This window comes from Peromyscus eremicus, chromosome 12 (assembly GCF_949786415.1).
Source record: "Peromyscus eremicus chromosome 12, PerEre_H2_v1, whole genome shotgun sequence".
Taxonomy (NCBI): domain Eukaryota; kingdom Metazoa; phylum Chordata; class Mammalia; order Rodentia; family Cricetidae; genus Peromyscus; species Peromyscus eremicus.
The window spans coordinates 45,882,904-45,903,130 of NC_081428.1; the positions used below are offsets into that span (position 1 = coordinate 45,882,904).

At 35.1% G+C, this 20,227-nt stretch overlaps 1 protein-coding gene across 2 annotated transcripts in view; it reads left to right on the plus strand.

Annotated features, from left to right (window-relative positions):
- The first annotated feature begins 2,730 nt into the window (after positions 1-2,730).
- Positions 2,731-20,227, plus strand: part of Dzip3 (DAZ interacting zinc finger protein 3) — a 69,131-nt gene continuing 51,634 nt past the window's right edge. For both annotated transcript variants that reach the window (XM_059277178.1, XM_059277179.1), the window contains exons 1-7: positions 2,731-2,762; positions 8,170-8,242; positions 11,027-11,179; positions 11,505-11,621; positions 13,261-13,341; positions 14,408-14,532; positions 18,119-18,233. In XM_059277178.1, the coding sequence (XP_059133161.1) occupies positions 2,731-2,762; positions 8,170-8,242; positions 11,027-11,179; positions 11,505-11,621; positions 13,261-13,341; positions 14,408-14,532; positions 18,119-18,233 (696 nt within the window). The remainder of the gene's footprint in view (positions 2,763-8,169; positions 8,243-11,026; positions 11,180-11,504; positions 11,622-13,260; positions 13,342-14,407; positions 14,533-18,118; positions 18,234-20,227) is intronic.

Consider the following 20,227-nt stretch of genomic DNA (forward strand, 5'->3'; position numbering starts at 1 on the left):
AAGTTGCCATGTGGCTTGTGGTTTACTGATGCTTTACATCTTCTCATGGCAGCGACTGGTAGTGTCTCCTGACTCAGTCTTCCACCTCCCAGAATTCTCCTTTCTCTTGTCCCGCTTATACTGTACTTCCTGCGTGGCTACTGGCCAGTCAATGTTTTATTTATTAATCAATCAGAGCAACACATTCACAGCATCTCCAGCAACCTCTAGCTTATTGTAGGTGGACACTGATAACACTTCCATCTGCTTCCTTTTGGTTGCCAGGCACTTAGGCTTTCCCAGCTGAGGCTGTAAAATGAGATTGTTTCTGCTGGCCACACATACTTGCTCTGCTGCTGGAGAGTAATAACATTGATAATCTGCTTTCCTGGAAATTTCCTCATTCAGCTTTGTCTCAGATTGTATTTTAAACAGACAGAAAAGCTACTAGCCTTTATTAATTCAGTATATAAATGTCTTGACTTATTAATTTTTCACCCCCTTTCATCTTAATACAGAACAGCTTAAAGAGAACTTCTCCTTTCTACCTTCCAGCCAGATTTTCCTCCTTTTTACATAAACCTTTCCTGTGATCTTCACAGGAAATTTTAATTTAATTAAAGGAGACATTACTGAGAATAAGGTCTCCATGTCTGAACTTCAATGAATCTGGGATGTCCACAAAAGGCAAATGTGTGTCTGTGTTACAGTTGTGAAATAATGTTTTATTGACTGTTTCTTTTTGGAAAATAATTCACAGAATCACAGAATTCCCACAGCTTTATTTAAGATAAGATGCAGATCTGATCAGTATGAAAGATTACTTATCCTCTACCTGTTTTCATTATTAGCTGTTTCTTGTGTCTTTTGTCAGTAATACACATCCAAAGTGACTCTAATTATGATTTTGCTTATTTAGTAAAATTGTAAGATAAAATAATTTACCACAGAGAACTTAATTCTACATATTGATTACTAAAGCTGATGCATGGAAGTGTTTTGTTGAGGACTGCAAGAAATGAGAGGTGTTAGTAAGCTCTCTTTCTGATTAGGAGATTTACAGAATGTTTTCCCCTCGTGTGTATGTGTCCTTGCATTTGTGCCTTGATCAGTGTCAGATTATTGAATTATTCTTGCCTTTCTGATCTATATGTGTTACTAAGCAGTCATAGTCAGTATAGAATATTGAGAATATCATACTTTTCATAGGACATGCCTACTTTGCAGTGCTCTCTGCAGAACTTGTGGCCCTTGTACCAGGATAGGTTACCACCTCCTGTTTTAAGTTCACTGATAGGTAAATACTCAAACTTTAAGACAAGAGTTCTAAATCTTTCAGTTCTCTTTAACATCATAAAGACAGTGTTTCTTAAGTATCATCTGATTTCTTAATAGATGGACCTTGTGGCATGTATTTTCTTGATGTGGAAATTGCATATGCTAAAAGGCTTTTTTAGCTATACCAATCTTAGCTGGGTGGTGGTGGCACTTGATCTTAATCCCAGCACATTGGAGACAGAGGCAGGAGAATCTGAGTTCAAGGCCATCCTGGTCTACGTGGTAAGTTTTAGGACTATACAGTGAGACCCTGTCTTTCAGAAGGCGGGGAGAGAAGAAAGTACATCTATACATTTTGTGTGTGTGTGTGCTTTGGTATTTGAGGTGGAGAATATGCAAGAGCGCATTATATCTCACATTGTATTTTATGGAGCTGTACAGTTATATGGTTTGGGGAGGAAAGTGGCTATGTAGCATTTTTATATTGAAAAGAAAGAATGTTCACTACTGTTGTATTATAATTGAGCAGGAACTGATAGGCCGTTATAGGAAGCCATTTGATAGTATGCGTCAGTGAACTCAACTATGTATCTTTTGATCTAGCAATTCTACTGTGAACTTACTGTAAAGAAATGCCATTAATATAATAAAAGGGTAATAATAGGTCAGTGGAGTTTGTAGAATAGCTTATAATGAAAAAATGGGAAATCAAGTTGTATGCTATAAGAAAATGGTTAAGAAAAACCCTAATGAAATGTGTAGTGGAGCAGGCCTTCAATCACAGGAACATTATAATTCAGGTACTGCCTACACTGTGTAGGGAGTTCAAGGCCAGCCTGGGCAGTTTAGTGTGATCTTGTAGCACATGCATTAATATTTGAGCAGTACAAACTGGTTTTAATGAGATTAAAAAAAATACTTGAAGTTGGATACATAGAAAAATAAGAGTGATCTGGGAATAGTTGGGACATGAATATGATCAAAGCATGCTATAAAAATTTCTCAAAGAACTAATAGAAATAAAAGAAATAATGAAATATCAAATAGGGTTAGGGATAGAGCTTGAATGGTAGGTAGATTTAATGCTTCTCTAGTGTGCACAAGGTTCTAAACACAGTTCCCAGTACTAGAAAAACAAACACAATGAACCAACTATTTAATAATATTGGAAATTAAAATAATGTAAAAGGTGGTTTTGATACAGCATTCAGTGCTACAAAAACAACTATTTCAATATGATTATAGACTGATAAAATATATGCTCAGAAAAAATATAAATTCTAGGTGGTGATTATATTCTTTTATGGGAACATCAAGAAATTTAAAAAATAACCATTTACTGGTCTATACAGGGGTGAAAGAAAAATTTTGTATTTTTCTATTAAAACTGTTATTTTTCTTACAGCTTTAAATGGCTGGAGTAAAAGTCAATTTGCAAGCATTGGAATAAATTGTAAAGGAACGTTTTGTAACATGGATTCTCTAACAGAAGAATTTCTTGTGAGGTAAGGAATGGGTTAACACAACCAACTGCTGTTGTTAATTCCAAAGATATTACAACATTAGATTTTTCTCCATAAACTTCGAAAACCATTCTGAATTAAATGTCACTTAAACTTCAAGTCAGTTTAACATCTTTGATTAGAGTGAATTGTAGACAGAGTAAAGTCCAGTTTTCAGAAGAGATCTCTAGCTAAAGAACAAAAGACTATAAACAGTGTTCCATACTTGGGGGCATGTTTTTCAAGGTACACAGACATCAGTTTAAAAAAATATTTTTTTATGTGTTTGGCTGTTTTGCTTGCATGTATTTGTGTGTATTCTGTGTGGGGTGTGTGTGTGTGTGTGTGTGTATTTGTGTGTATGAAGAAGCCAGAAGAGGGCATCGGATCCAGATCCCCAGGGACTGGAGTTAACAGATATGAGTGTGTGTGTGTGTGTGTATGTATGTATGTATGTATGTATGTATGTATGTATGAAGAAGCCAGAAGAGTGCATTGGATCCAGATCCCCAGGGACTGGAATTAACAGATAGGAGCCATAATGTAGATGTTGGGAATTAAAAGTGGATCCTCTGGATGAGCAACCAATGCCACCAATCCATCTCTCCAGCCCCCACTTGGGACATTTTTTTTTTTGACAAAAATATTGTTTTAACAGGCACTTTAATTGACTGAGTGTAAGTTGTCTTTGATTCTAGTGGTTTTTGTTTTGTGTTTTATTAATGCCCACTTTATACAAGGTAAGAAGCATAACATAGAAGACCTATTTATTGATTCCTTGGTACTTAAAGATCAATACCTAAGAAAAAAGCTTTGTAAGTAGAGCTTCTGATGTAGTAGGAACATATATAAAATGTGTATTTATAGGCAAAGTACATAAATATAATATCACAGACTCTGTGGGTTTATGGGGAAAAATAATACCAATTGGCCATTGAGTTTTCACAAAATGACATTAGAACTGATTTTTAAAAGATGAGAAACATTTGATGACTGTAGAAACAGGAGAGAATATATCATCATTTGAATTGGAAAGAGCAAAAAATGTGCTTAAGAGCCTAAGTTGGTTGTACATGCCTCTAATTTTAGCCAATAGGAGTAAAGAAGTTGTCAAGTTTGAGATGAGCCTGAGAAATTTATCTAGCTTGACTCTGAAAGATGATGACATAGTTCAATAGTAGAACACTTGCCTAGCTGACTCGGGGTTCTGAGTTTAATCATAGTACTACACACATATACAACACCAGAAAAGGAAATGCACTTAAGAACTTACATGCTAAGTACTTCTTCTGGAAGATTTGTATTTTCTTGATAAGGGTTTTCTTTTGTGTAAAGAAGAAATGAGGACTAATTGGGGTTATGTACTTAATTTTACTCTGTAAGCTAGAGAAAATATAGCAGCTAATGATACTGTATCAGAAGTTCTTAAGCCAGTGTCTTAGGATTTCTATTGCTGTGACAAAACACCATGACCATGGGGGAGGAAAGGGTTTATTCAGCTTACACTTTCACAGCACTGTTCATCACTGAGGAAGTCAGGACAGGAACTCAAACAGGGAAGGATTCTGGAGGCAGGACCTGATACAGAAACCATGGAGGGGTACTGCTTACTGGATTGTTTCCCCTGGCCTGCTCATCCTGCTTTCTTACAGAATCTAGGACCACTATCCCAGGGATAGAACCACCCTCAATGGTCTGGGTCCTCCTCCATCTTAGTAACTAATTAAAATCTTAGGGATGCATTTTCTCAGTTAAGGTTCCCTCCATTCAGATAACTCCAGTGTGTGTGTCAAGTTGATATAAGACTAGACAACACAGCCAGTTTTGGGCATCTGGATGTTTCCAGACTGTCATAGTCTGAGAGTGGTAACTCTTAGATTAAAGAGTGAGTGATCATGAAATGGAGTTATCTAGTATTTACTGGAGAACATATTGCATTCCTTCAAGCCTTGAAAGGTTTTGGAATACTGCTGCATTCATTCCTAGATAATAAGAGGTTGGTAGAAGATTATGAGATTAGTAAAGCTAGTAGGCTTGTCTTGGCCGTGACATGCTAAGTGTACTGAGAGTCATATTTTAAAATGTTTCTGTAGTTTATCTCAGTTTCCCCAGATGAAACAGCTTATACATAATAAATGATAAATGATTGTCAGATATACATATAAAGTAAGTCATATTTTGTAAAGTATAATTCTAGATAAATCATTGTTTCTCCCCTCATTATTTTATGTGGCACTCTGCAGAATTAAGAGCACAGAATTTAGCTGAACAAGTGCTCTTGTGGTGTGGTTGAGCATTCCTTGGGTATATGCCCAAGAGTGGTATAGCTGGATCTTGGGGGAGATGGATTCCCAATTTTCTAAGAAATCGCCATATTGATTTCCAAAGTGGTTGTACAAGCTTGCATTCCCACCAGCAGTGGAGGAGAGTTCCCCTAGCTCCACATCCTCTCCAGCATAAGGTGTCTTCAGTGTTTTTGATCTTAGCCATTCTGACAGGCGTAAGGTGGTATCTCAGAGTTGTTTTGATTTGCATTTCCCTGATGATTAGGGATGTTGAGCAATTCCTTAAATGTCTTTCAGCCATTTGAGTTTCCTCTGTTGAGAATTCTCTGTTTAGTTCTATAGCCCATTTCTTAATTGGGCATTTTGATGTCTAATTTCTTTTTTTTTTTTTAAATGGGGGAAATTTTTTTTTTTAAATTTTTATTTTGCAATACAATTCAGTTCTACATATCAGCCACAGATTCCCTTGTTCTTCCCCCTCCCACCCCCCTCACCTTCCCCCCATTCCGCCCCCCATTCCAGTCTCCTCCAGGGCAAAGCCTTCCCCACAGACTGAGATCAACCTGGTGGACTCAGTCCAGGTAGGTCCAGTCCCCTCCTCCCAGGCCGAGCCAAGGGACCCTGCATAGGCCCCAGGTTTCAAACAGCCGACTCATGCAATGAACACAGGACCCGGTGCCACTGCCTGGATGCCTCCCAAACAGATCAGGCCAATCAACTTTCTCACCCACTCAGAGGGCCTGATCCAGTTGGTGTGATGTCTAATTTCTTGAGTTCCTTATATATTCTGGATATCAGTCCTCTGTCAGATGTGGGGTTGGTGAAGATCTTTTCCCATTCTGTAGGCTGTCGCTTTGCCTTGTTGACCGTATCCTTTGCTCTACAAAAGCTTCTCAGTTTCAAGAGGTCCCATTGATTGATTGTTTCTCTTAGTGTCTGTGCTACTGGTGTTCTATTTAGGAAGTGGTCTCCTATGCCAATGCATTCAAGACTACTTCCTACCTTCTCTTCTAGCAGGTTCAGAGTAGCTGGATTTATGTTGAGGTCCTTGATCCACTTGGACTTAAGTTTTGTGCACGGTGATAGATATGGATCTATTTGCAGCCTTCTACATGTTGATATCCAGTTTTGCCAGCACCATTTGTTGAAGATGCTTTCTTTTTTCCATTGTGCATTTTTGGCTTCTTTGTCAAAAATTATATGTTCATAGGTGTGCGGATTAATGTCAGGGTCTTCAATTCGATTCCATTGGTCCACATGTCGGTTTTTATGCCAGTACCAAGCTGTTTTTATTACTGTAGCTCTATAGTACAGCTTGAAGTCAGGGATCGTGATGCCTCCAGAGGTTGTGTTATTGGCCTGATCTGTTTGGGAGGCATCCAGGCAGTGGCACCGGGTCCTGTGCTCATTGCATGAGTCGGCTGTTTGAAACCTGGGGCCTATGGAGGGTCGCTTGGCTCGGCTTGGGAGGAGGGGACTGGACCTACCTGGACTGAGTCCACCAGGTTGATCTCAGTCTGTGGGGAAAGCTTTGCCCTGGAGAAGATGGGAATGGGGGGCGGCCTGGGGGGGAAGGTGAGGAGGGCGGGAGAGGGGAGAACAAGGGAATCCGTGGCTGATATGTAGAACTGAATTGTATTGCAAAATAAAAATTAAAAAATAAATAAATAAATAAAATAAATAAATAAATAAAAGAGCACAGAATTTACATATGATCCTATATTATAGTTCCTATGTGATACTACAAAAGAATTTTATAAATCTTTTAGATCATTATATAACACTGCATATGTTAATATTGGAGTCAATATTAAAAGTAAAAGCTGTCTGATTATTTATTACCAAAACAACTCATGATTTCTAGATATGATAGTCTCCCTCAATTAATGTGTTTTGAAAAACTGGACAATTTGAAGTTCAGAAGCTATTAAACAAACAATAAAATTATGTATATGAGATTTTTAAAACTTTTGGTATTATGGCATATGATTTATTATATTATTCTTATTTCAATGTTTATAAGGTTAGGCAGGAGGTTTAAAGGTCCCACACCAGCCTAGGCTGCATAGCAAAACTTGGTCTCAAAATGTATTTGTATTCTCCAAGGCAGGTCCCATGCCTAGGAGCAGTTGGCTGAAACAAAACCGACTCCATTTTTTTTTTTTTTTTTTTTTTGCAGTTTTTGTTTTGATTTTTTTTTTTTTGGTCTTACTGCTTTTTTGTTTGTTTTGATTTTTGCATATTTTGTTTTGAGACAGAGAAAGCATGTAATAATGTTGGATGGGTAGGTAGGTGGAGAGGAACTGGAAGAAAGAAATACATTGTATAAAGTTAAAAAAACAACAAAATAGGTGTTTTTGTTTGTATATAAATATACATTTCTTTATACTATATCTGTATACACACACACACACACACACATATATACACACATATCTTCCTAACCTTTCTTATTTTGATACATACCCACACACATAAAGAATATCATCCTTATCAGATACGTTTTTTTCACCTTGATATAATGTTAGAAGCTTGTGGGTGGTGGATTATATGTGTGGGCATACACTTCAGCCTTGCAGAAATGTGTGGAAGGCAGAGGTGTCTTCCTCTATCACTGTCCTTTTGTTTTGGGGCAGCATCTCTCACTGTACCTGCAGTTCCTCTTTCTACTCGCCTCTACCCATTTCCCACTGCAGTGGCATTGGGGTTATAAGAGTGTGCTGCCAAAACAAACAACAACAACAAAAAGAGTGTGCTGCAATGCCTGACTTTTAACTTGAGTACTAGGAATCCAAACTTAGGTCCTTAGTCTTACAGCACAAGCATATTACCCATTGAGCCATCCCCCCGCTCTGTTAATAAGGTTTGCTCTCATATTTTTGTCTGTTGTACATCTGGTAAGGGTAAAGAGTTGATTATACTGCTTTGCTGGTTTCTCTACCATAGCTTTTCTTTAATTGAGCCTCCAAAGAGATATGGTACCTATTCCCACTCCAGTCTTTGATAGACATTTGTGATACTTTTGAAACTTTGAGACGACTCCATTCTTTGATTCTTTACTGATACAGTTTATGATCTTTGTGAGGAAATATTCTTAATATGCTTTTCTTTCTTTTAATTTAAAGTGGAAATCCTGATGTGGAGGAGCAAACCAAGGAAGAAACTGAGAATAAAGTAGAGAAACCAGTCAGCCAGCTGGTAAGAGGAAAATAATTTTCATTAACATTTAGTAAATTGGTAATGAGTTGATTCATTTGTATATGAAGTTATGATGCAACGTCTAGTTATAAAATTTTTAGTAGGTCACTTTCTGAAAAATTACATTTTTCATAATTAAGTCTTTCTGGGATGATTGCTGCTATATGTCAAGGATATTCTAATCCTCATGAGGAGTTGAAATCTGTTGAAAATAGAACTTCCTTACCCCAGAACATCTTATCAGGTTTCATTTGTTAATGTTTTTTTTCTTTGCAATACTATGGATGAAACCATACCAAGTAAGCATTATATACCCTCCTAATCTCATTTACCTATGAAAAGGAAAATTTAAAAGAATTAAGCTAAGAATATGTGTGTGTGTGTGTGTGTGTGTGTGTGTGTGTGTGTGTGTGTGTATGTATGTATGTATGTGTGTATGAAGGAAGACCCACATCCAGAATTTAATTTATCAAAAGTTTTATTGAGGCCGGGCGGTGGTGGCGCACGCCTTTAATCCCAGCACTCGGGAGGCAGAGGCAGGCGGATCTCTATGAGTTCGAGGCCAGCCTGGGCTACCAAGTGAGTCCCAGGAAAGGCACAAAGCTACACAGAGAAACCCTGTCTCGAAAAACCAAAAAAAAAAAAAAAAAAAAAAAGTTTTATTGATTTATTTCTAAAATAATTCTTTTCATTTTATTGTTTTTACTGTTAGAACTTCTAAGTGTAAGTGGAAGATAATAAGCCTGAGTTAATATAACTTAAAACTTTTATTGAGATGAGGGGCCAGAGAGATGGCTTAAAGAATATGAACATTTGATGTTCTTGCAAGAGCATAGATCTAGTTTTCAGCACCCGTATGGAAATTCACAACTGCCTGTAACTTCAGTTTTCAAGATCTCATGCCCAATTCTTGCCTCTGTAGACGTCAGGCACACACACGGTACTCATACATACATAAAGGGAAAATAGGCATTTTTTTTTCTTTTTGGTTATGAGCCCAGCATTTTATTTTTCATGTAGTTTTTCTTCCCATCAATTTTCCTTAATGATTGATATTCACATGCTAATAAAATTTGGAAGGTTTTATAGTAACACATTAGGAAAGAAAAATAATCATAATAGCATGAGTTTATCACTAGAAAATACTTCAGAATAGTTATAATACATTCCAGTATACACAGGTTATACATTTGAGCAAAAGCAGGAACCAGGGCTATTAGATCCAGAAAAGGCATTTCTAAATCAAAGTTAGGACTATGAAATTAAGAAAAGGTGGACACTTTGTCTTAGTTATTTTCTTATCTTTGTGATAAGACATTGTAACCCAGGCAAATAACAGAATAAACCATTTAATGAGGGCCAAAATTTCCTAAGTGAGTCTATGACCATGGGGAACGTAGCAGGCTGGCAGGCATGGCACCAGAGCAGTAGCTGAGAGCTTACATTTTGTGGCACAACCAGGTAGCAGAGTACTGCACATCATCTCCAAGAAGGTTACATCTCTTAATCCTTTTAAACACTTCCACCAATGGGAATATTCAAATACATGAATGAGTCTTGGGAGCCATTCTCATTCCAAACACCACACACTTCCACCTCAGTTAGGTTAGATGTTAAATAAACTTTCTTAACATGAATCAGACAAAATATTTTGACAAAAAATTTTAAAATGTTAAAATTAAGATACAAGATAAATATGTAACATCCATGACATTTCCTTAAGAAGTATTTATTCATGTCATAATCATGTCTGTATGTAAATTTGTTAATCGTGTCAGATTCTTTAGTAACTTCTGACTTTAGAATTGATCTTTAATTTAGCATAGTTGTACTGTAGGCAATAGTCACTCCTTGTAAGATTTTAAAAGCTATTTGTGGGCTTTCAAAAAAACTTTGAAAATTTCAAGCCAACAGATTCTGTAACAGGTATTTGTGTACTTTTCAAAAACATTTGACAATTCTTTTTAAAAGACTTTGGTTGTAATTGTCATACATGAAGAACTGTAAAATATAAGGTGTATCAGTTTTTCAAAGGTGTATCAGTTCTTCAAAATGACTAGGGATGGAAGAACAAGTGTGAGACAGCCCTAGAGGATAGAGTATATATAGACAGTGCCTCAGTAGGTTTTATTGATTCTTAATTGCTTTTCTAATTATTGTTCTATTAGGGATCCAAGAATTAAACATCCCATGCTTGGGCATTTTCAGTAACTCAAGCTCTTACTAGGTCTGTAGTAAGCTATTCTGATTTTTAGGAACTAACCACGACACCATGTTCTCAGAGTTTGTCTTGTGAGGGAGGGCTGCCATCTGTTGGCACTGTATCTTTGTCTTTCTTCTCCACTGGCTTTTCACAACTGTTGTTAGTAGATAGTCTCTCAGGGTTGACGGTTTAGTTATCAGTTAACCATTAATGGTAGCTAGTTTAAATCTGTAAATAAGGTTATTAATAATTGCTCAGTTCTGACTGAGTTGAAATAAGTCTTTCTATTTTTGTTTTTAATTTAAAATCTTGAAGCTTAGTTCATTTAAAATCCATGAGTCTAGAAAGAAGCTGAAAGAGCAATCATATCACTTAAAAAACAATTGTTTTCCTACTATATAGAATAATCTGCATCATATGTGTTTTTGGGGAGCAGAGATGGTCTTACTCTTATATTTTATGGTTCTGTTACTTACCTATATAGAAAGAACTTTGCCCATTTTTTAATATTTTTGGTGATTTTATCACTAGAATAAATGAAATTGTATTATGTATATTTTAATAAATTAAATGTCTTGTAGGACAAAGAGAAAACAAATATACCTACTGATCTGGACCCTGTAAACATACTATTTGAAGTGAAGAAGCTATTAAATGCCATCGATGCTCTACCCAAAGGTGTGGTCCCTAACGTTGAAAAGTTCATACAAGAAGACTTCTTCCAGTCTATGAAGGTAAAAATCATCATATCTCTTTAGTTCAGATATACAGCTATATACAACTTTTAAAGCTCTATGGTATAATCAGAGTCTTAAAATCTCCATCTGATATTCAGAAAAGGTTTTGATGTCACCCTTGACTATGGACTTGTTAACAAAAAATGGAAAAGTCCTCAAAGAAATGTAGGTTTGTAGTAGTAAACTATGAAGTTTAATGTTTATTTTGATTTAACAATAACATAAATGTGAATAGTGTATATTGCTAAGGTAATTAAAAAAAATCTTTGTCTCCAACAAGGAAAGGTTATACATTTTTCTTCACCTCTCTTATTCTCCACAGAGGGAAGTTACAGCTAATAGCCAGACTGGGGAAGAAATTGTTCCTGCTTTAACATTACATTTTTTGATAACACAACTGGAAACAGCACTTAGAAACATTCAAGCTACTAATTGTACTGTAAGTGTTTTGTATCGAATGTTTGAAATCATGGCCTTGGGTTGTATTTTTCATTGAGAGAACAGCCGTGTGTGCCTATCTGTATTTTCTTAGATTAAAAGACACTTGAACTACTGGGACTGGACATTCTAGTATGTAAAGTCATGAACTTCAGAAAATGATTCAGACACAGAAATGCAGCTACATAAAGAGTCCAAAAATGTTAAACAGAGAATAGGATGATTGACACCAAGGTAGGGTAGAAGGGAAGAGTTGAAGAGATGTTCGTCAAACTATACAAAAATTTATTTAGATGTGAGGGAAAATGTTTAAGAGACCTCTACACCTTATGATTGTAGTTACTAGCAATGTATTGCATTCCTAAGAATGCTGAGAAGATTATAAATTTTTACCACAATAATGATAAATATGTAAAGCCCTTCATGTGTAAATGAGCTTGATGTAGTCACTCTACAATTTATGTGTAACTCAAATATTGTTGTATATATTAAATATATTCACATTTTTTAATATGAAGAAAGAAAAAACCCTAATCCCTCTTTTTCCCTACTCATTAGCCTCTTCTGCTGTTATGCTACTCTCTTGTCTCAGTAGGACACTATTTCCTTTTATTCATCTACTACTTCTGTCTTTCTGCTCTGCTCACAATGATCCTTGAATCTTAGGAGAAGGGGGTGTAATACAGATGTCCCATTTAGGGCTTAGCATTCCACGGTCTCTTATTCTTTGCACTTTGGCCAATTGTAGATCTTCATGCTAATCAGTGTCTACTGCAAATAGAAGTTTCTTTGATGTAGGTTCAGAGATGCATTAATTTATGGTTTTAATGATCGCTCATTAGAAGTCATTTTAATACTATGTCCATTTCAGAATGTAACAGTACTAGGGCCTGTGATCTATCTAGCCACAAGATCTTGGCCTCTGGTGCCAGAGATGGTTTTATCTGTAGAGCAGGACTTACATTCAATGGGAAAGTTGTTGGTGACACAAGATGTTCGTGCCACCATTGCACCAGTAGGTATGTCTTGCCATGTCAGACATTATTGTAATTCATAGAATTCACAGCTAGGAAGCATTAATAATTACTTTTCTCCTCCAGTAGTGTGCATAACACCTCCCAGAACTATGAAAGAAGGTTCTAGGTCAGTACCAGCTTGATATCTTCCTTCTCTGTTACTCAAGTACATAATGTCTTCAACAGTACAATAAAGTTCTGGAGATAACTAATAGCAGTGGCAATAGCCTATAATGTATGGGGGTCTACAGGAACTCATTGGCCAACAACATGAAAAGAGATAACTGATTCCTGGCACTAGGTTTTTTATTTGTTAGCCTGTAGTGTCTTGTAGGGGTTTTTGATAACTAGAATGTTACATAATTAAAATGAGAAAGCATTTTTTAAAAAGCTAAATGTAATAAGTTTTGATTGAATTTACTTTTATCTTTAATCAATTTTTTTGTGGATAATTAAATCAAATGAAAATAACATGCTTCTCTATAGTTATTAGCAAATGATGGGTAATTAAATGAAAATTTGCACTATTTTTAGTAATTATTAAATAGATCAAAGACTTCTAATTAATTTTGTTAAACTGAAAAGTAATAAGATGTAAATAACCAATTAACATATTTTTTGTAGGTACAGCAAATTAATATTGGTTATTACTTGACATTACTATTTTTGTATGGAGTAGCACTCAGTGAAAGAGGAAAGAAAGAGGTATGTAGCATGTATTATTTATAAATCTTAAATTATAAATCTTTTTATACTCAGCTTCATTGTAGCAATTGAAAGTGGTGATTTAAAAAAAAAACTTTGAAATTGAAGGAATTCTCTAACTTTCTGTCTTATATTTGTATTAGATAATAATTATGTTTAAGAGTTACGTTGTGACTAGAAATAATGGAGAACTTAATATTAGCTTATACTTAAACTGTCTTTTTTAGGCTATTATAAAAATATAATCATATATTTTAAATGATTCTCATTTGTGTACTTAATATTATATATTAATCTATTTCAAATGTAGCTTAATCTCTTTTTTCTTAATCTTATTCTTGTGAAATGAGAGTTTTACCTCAGTTTTTTAGTTTGTCAAATTAAACTGAACCAAATGAATAGAAATCTGGAAATTAACTAGAAATCTTCCTTTTTTCATTGTTTATTTTTCTTACTTTTTTTGCAGCTTTGATAGCCTTTTGCTTTCCTTTTTACCAGCCCTTGCTCTTAGTTACTAAGTTTTATCACACACATGTGAAATGAAGCATCTATTAGAACTAATTCTAATCTTAAATTATAAGTCTATACTGTGTTTCTCCCCTTAGAAAAAATTATACCTATTGTCAGGGAGTCATCCATTTCCATTTTAAAAAGCTCAGAAGATTATGCTGTGATTAGAATTTAAAAAAACAAACAAACAACTAATTATATTCTAGTAGTTGTTAGACATGCTTCTGTTTGGCTGACAATTTTTTCTCATTTTATATCCAAAAATTGTTACAATTTCCCTTTGAAATGGTTAAAAATGTAGAGTTAAAGCTTTTGTGTTTGTGAACTATGTTAAATGCTTAGTACCTATAATCATTTTCAGAGATATGAAGATTACAAATAATAATACATAATTAGATGATTGGATCATCATTTTTTTCTTAACCTCTGAGCCATCTCTCTAGCCCAAATTATTCTTTTCTTAAATGTGTTCTAAATTTTCTAGTTGCAGAATAAATATATATTGTAAAAGAAAAAGGCGTTTTTCACACACCCAACCACTGTTGTGTCACTACAGGACTGCACAGAAGCTGAAAATAAATTTCTAGTGATGAAGATGATGATCCAAGAACATGAAATTTGTGAAAACTTTATGACTTTAGTTTATTTTGGACGTGGTTTACTTCGATGTGCTCAGAAGAGGTAAGCATTTTATTTATATGTATATCTTCACTGTTGCCTTTTGTTATTGTAAAATGGAAATAAAATTTGCACTGTATACCATTAATCATAAAATTTATGGTCTCAGAGTGTTTTTTTCTTTCTAATTTCTGGTAGTTAATTCCATGCACTTGGAAATATTTACACTGGTTAAATATTTACACAGTCCATGGCAGTGTGATGCAGCCCATCATCAACGTTAGTAATATGGGCTTTAGAATCTGACAACCTGAATTCAAATACATTTTTTCTACCACTTACCTAAGAAATTTAATTTTACTAAGTCTGATTTTTCTGATATCTAAAATGGAACAAAGATTAACATCTATATCATAAAAATTTTATGGGGTGAATAACAGTGCCTAGTACTAGTGTACAAAAATTTTGTACTAGTGTACAAAAAATTAATACAGTGCATGATAAATGATTGTAGTTACTGACATTCTCACTACTGAGTTTTTTAAGTATAAGTGACCTGATACAGAATTGGAAGGAATTTGGATGTGGTTGCACATACCTATAATCCCTTCAATAAGGAGGCAGAAGTAGTAGGATCAAAAGTTCCAGGTCAGCCTAGGCCATAGAGTGAGACTCTTTCCTAACAACTAAAAACAAACAAACGAAAACAAGCAAGTTGAAAGGTCCAAGTATTGAGCTTTGAGAATACTAAATATTACACATTTTAGGAAGGTGAAATTATACAGATAAATCTATGCAATTTTTTGTTCACTTCCTTTATGGATATTCATAGCTTTTGTAGCATCAGTCATTTATTTGATTTATCTTAAGCATCTATCATAGTCCAAGGATTGTGCTAGATCCTAGGGATACAGTAAAACATGACTTAGACTAAAAGTATTGTGAAAGATGTAGGTTTTAATCAAATGATCATTCAAAACACCCAGTAATGAAAAAATGAAACATTTTAGCTGTAGGGGAAAATACAGTGAATAATCCAAGTCCTTATGGGTGCTCCAAAATGGTCTAGAAAATCAACAAAAGTCTAAGGATATAATTGTTGGCTGGGATATAAGGGATGACTAGGAAAGGGATTGCTGCTGGGAAGATTCATTGCAGGCCTAAAACTACCATGTAGATGGTAGATTATTCTAGTTAGTATTTCGTTCCTATCCTCTGGCATGACTCTTGTGGTAGGGAATCAGAGTCTTCCCACTTCTGTTCACTGAGTCTGGCTAGAAATGACATCACCAGTATACCAGGGTCCATATGATGCTTTGGAGAATGTAAAGATCAAAATGGAAAGATGATTCTCTGAGTGTCAAATACTTAACATAGATCAACACAGAGATGTGTACTGTGACCTTACCTCAGAAAGGAAACTACTTTTTCTTCTCTGTTTTGATTGTAGTTGAAGAGGATCTATTCTCTACATCATTAACACTAAAAGCCCTTTAAGTAGCAGAATCATTACCTTTCACTTTTAAGTTATTTTTCTATATTTCTATATTTTCTATATTTCAACAGTGTCTCGAACAAGTGCATTTTGTCTTTGAAAATGGTAGGTTACAGAGACTTTGTAGTATTGACACATTGATTAAACAAATCAACTTATCAAAATTATAATATTATATACAACTAATACTGGAATAAAATAGAAATAAACAAAAAAAATGTTGGTAGAATAACTGAAATAGTAGATCTTGAAAGCTAACAAGTAGAAGGAACATAGCTATGCATTCTTCCCTGGGCTATAGAGGACATCATTGAGCTTATCAGAGCTATTGATGCTCTTTATATTTCTTAGTACATTAGTAAGTGCCTCTACCAGGAACATTGTGATTGCTATGTCCAGTACAACTCCAGGAACAGACCTGACTGGGCAGCAAGGGAATTTAAAAAAAAAAAGACAAACACAGGCAGATACATGAACCAAAACTGGGATCAGGTGGTCTGGGCTCCCGGCTGGAGAAACCACAAAACCCTGGAAGCTCAGCATGTTTAGTATATAGAGTTGAACAGAGAGGCAAAGTTACTACATATAGCTGAACAAGGAGGCAGAGTTACTACATTCAGATAATCAATGACACAGGGTTTTTATCAAGGAGACAGATTTAGCTAATGTCAGTAGGAGCAGTCTCTATAGTGGAACATGTGTTAGGCCATAAATATCCAGAGGGAGAAAACTGTATTGTACATTTTCTGCACACACTTGTCAGCACTCACACTTGTCCTCCAAGGAAGTCTTTGCCATCCTTATGAGCCTGTGGCTATGGGATCTTTGATAGGAACATGACCAAATTCACTTAGTGATTTCTTCACTGTCTACAAGTGATAGGTTCTGTGTTCTTAAAGAGCAGTACCATATAACCCTTAGAACCTCCTGATTCTGTTAATACTATGCCAAGAAATTTCTAGCTTTTTTTTTTTTACCTCCTTTACTGTTGGCCATAATTGTATCAAATTTCTGGAAGCATGTCAGGATTGGCTTCAGATGTCCCTGCAAGAATACCAAATCTTGACTTCTGTATGAGATGTCCTGTGTCAGTATCCACTCCCTCATTTAGGCTTATATTTTCCCCTTGGTTTCACATTCTTAGAATCTACTTCCATGTTTCTTCTTTCATATCAGTCATGTGCAATTTATAGGTGAATATATATATTTTCTTCTTCCTGGAAGTATTAGACTTCGTTTTCCATCTTGGACCATTATGTCTGACCCTAGCTGTCCTGGTCCAAGAGCAATGAGTGGAGAGAGAGAAAGATCTGAAGAAGATGGTCATCTTTTCTTGGAATGTGCATCTCTGATGATATTTTTTCATGATCTCTAAAGGGAGGCAGGTGTCCTCTAGGAAGGAAGAAGAAATCCTTTCTAGTCAAATTGGTCAGCAAGAATTTAGACACTTGCAATTTCTGAGCACATTCATACTCATATCCTCATTTCAGATATCTGGGTCTACTTATTCATTATCAAAGTCCTGATTTTAGCATAGTAGTCCCATTGAGGCTGGGCCTGAGGTCCCATTGCAGTGGTTTTACTTTTTATTATAAAATTCTGGCCTCAAGTTTGGCATAATATGCTGTTAAAATTCTTTAAATCATAGCGTAGTATTCTTCTAGCTTTTACGGAGTGTCCTGAGTTGATAATAGCCTGTCAAGGCTGTATATTTGTTTTCATTTACAGTTTATCCTCTTATTGGCCCTTATTTTCAGCACAGATTAGGTATAGGAAATAAGAATCAATTTAAATGCTGCCTTAGAGGCCTTCTGGCTTTCAAAGTGCATGCTAAATTAATAGTTGGCTGACCTATACCTGTCATTCTCTTTCTTCAAGGCCTCCAAGACAGTTAACAAAAGCCAACCAACTCTACAACCCCTTTAATTACCATGGCCCCCATACTGTTCAAGCTTGAGCTACTACATAACCTAGTGCCTCCCCTCCTACCTGTATTTCATCCCAGTCTACCACAGGTGAGAGTCCTAGTATTTGTATTTCTACAGCATGCCAGAGGTTATCACCACCTTCTTTGGGTTTCTGGTTCCCACATTTATAAACTATGTAGTACCTGAGTTTAGTTCAAACTAACCTTTGCTTTAAACTGCCTTGCAGATATAATGGAGGACTACTAGAATTTCACAAAAGCTTACAAGAAATGGGAGATACGGATGATAATTGGTTTGACGTAGATCCTACAGATGATGAAGATTTACCTATGACTTTTAAAGTAAGAAATTATTAAAAATAGTTTGCTACCTGTGACTATTCAGAATTGTCTTTCACAAGTAACTTTAAAATCAAATATTAATATTCTATAGAGTACATCCTTTTATTGACAATTAGCTTTTTGTGTAAGAAATAACCTTAATTTTATTACCTGGTGCAGAATGTGTGCACAATTAGAGAAAAAGAAGAATCACTGCCATCATTTTCAATTTGTAAGTAGACCAGTAGCTGAACTAGCCTAATACTTGTCTTTTAAAAACCCATGTGTAATAATTAAGTTATTTTTTGTTTGTTTTTTTGTAATTACATTTGCTGTTATTTTGTTTTTAATTTAATTTACAAAATAACTGAACAGTTAGTTATAAAATTACCCCCTTATCTAAAAAGAAAAATTTTACTCATTTTTATTCAAATGGAGAACTTATTCTTGTCCCTTTTTTTGCCTTTCTACACACACGTGCATATACACTAATAATTTCCTGTATGTTTATTAAAATTGGTACCAATTTTTACTTTGTGTCTACTAGTATCCTGCTTTAGTTTACTTAGTCATCTATTACTGAATACATAGTCCAAACTAAAACTTTTCAGTTTTTCATTCTTATATTAAATGATCTTTGTATATTCCCATATCATTTTATTAGAATAACGTTTATATGGTAAAATCATGAAGCCACCGCTCATTGATTATAAAGTTGTTGGTAGATGTTTCTATACTTCCTCTTAGTGTATATTCATTATAAAATGTGAATGCTTCCATTTCCCCAAACCTGAATATTGCCTACTTTTCAGGCAGTTTTATGTAAAGCCATTGAGTTGCTTTGTTTAAAGCAAAAGTAGCTACATGTTTCTCTTGGTAGATGTTTCAAGAGCAAATGTTTTACATAACTTTACTTTAAACCTTTCTGACTAATTAGATTTTAGTTGCCTTTAAGACTAATAGCATCCCTGAAAATAAAGAGGCATATTGCATAGAAGTTCAAAATCAGTATCAATTGCCAAAACTGAAAGGACAAATTTTTATAAACTTCCAATCATAATGAAGTATTTTAATATACCTTTCTGAGTATTCAGTAGACTCTACTAATTGCTGTTTTTCTACTGTCAAGATGAATGACTTTAACTGACTTACTAAATAATAATTTTGTATATTTTAAAAGTTTTCAAATTTGTTCCTATATGAAGCAGTCTCTAATTGTTTTTTGATGTTTTTACTGTTTTCCTCCTTTTAAATATTTTCCTGACTATACAAACTTTCAGTAAAATTTTATTTCATACAAAGAAGTTTGTAGAGACAATTTTATTGAAAATATTAAGACTAAAGACTTAAAAATTGAGTTTTTGCTTCATTGTCTGCAACTGTAATTTCTGGTCTCTAGATAGGCTTTTTTCCCCCTTACTCAAAAACCGTATTAGTATTTAAATTTGTTTTGTTTTGTTTTTTGGGACAGGGTTTCTCTGTGTAGCTTTGGCACCTTTCCTGGAATTCACTCTGTAACCCAGGCTGTCCTCAAACTCACAGAGATCCTCCTGCCTCTGCCTTCTGTGTGTGCCACCACTGCCCTGCTGTATTCATATTTTTTTAGGTATTGTCTTGCCATTCCAGTATAACAGATGTGGTACTAGAGAGCTCTCTTATGTAGATAGCATCTCCTTTAAATATACACGTGCTGTCATGTACACACATGCACACACTTCTCCCATCTTACTGGTTCTTAATAAATTGGCCTCACCCTGGGGATGACTTTTATCTTTCTCCTCTCTGTATAAAATTATGTGTCTCAGAACTGAGGTTTTACCTACTCTAGGCTTTCTTCCTTGTTTGCTTGGTGTAAGTCCAACACCAGCTTAAGTGCTTGATAGGGAGGTAAATTTTTTGAGATCTTTTAATTCTCAAAATAATACGTTTTTGCTGGGCAGTGATGGCGCATGCCTTTAATCCTAGCACTAGGGAGGCAGAGGCAGGCAGATCTCTGTGAGTTCAAGGCCAGCCTG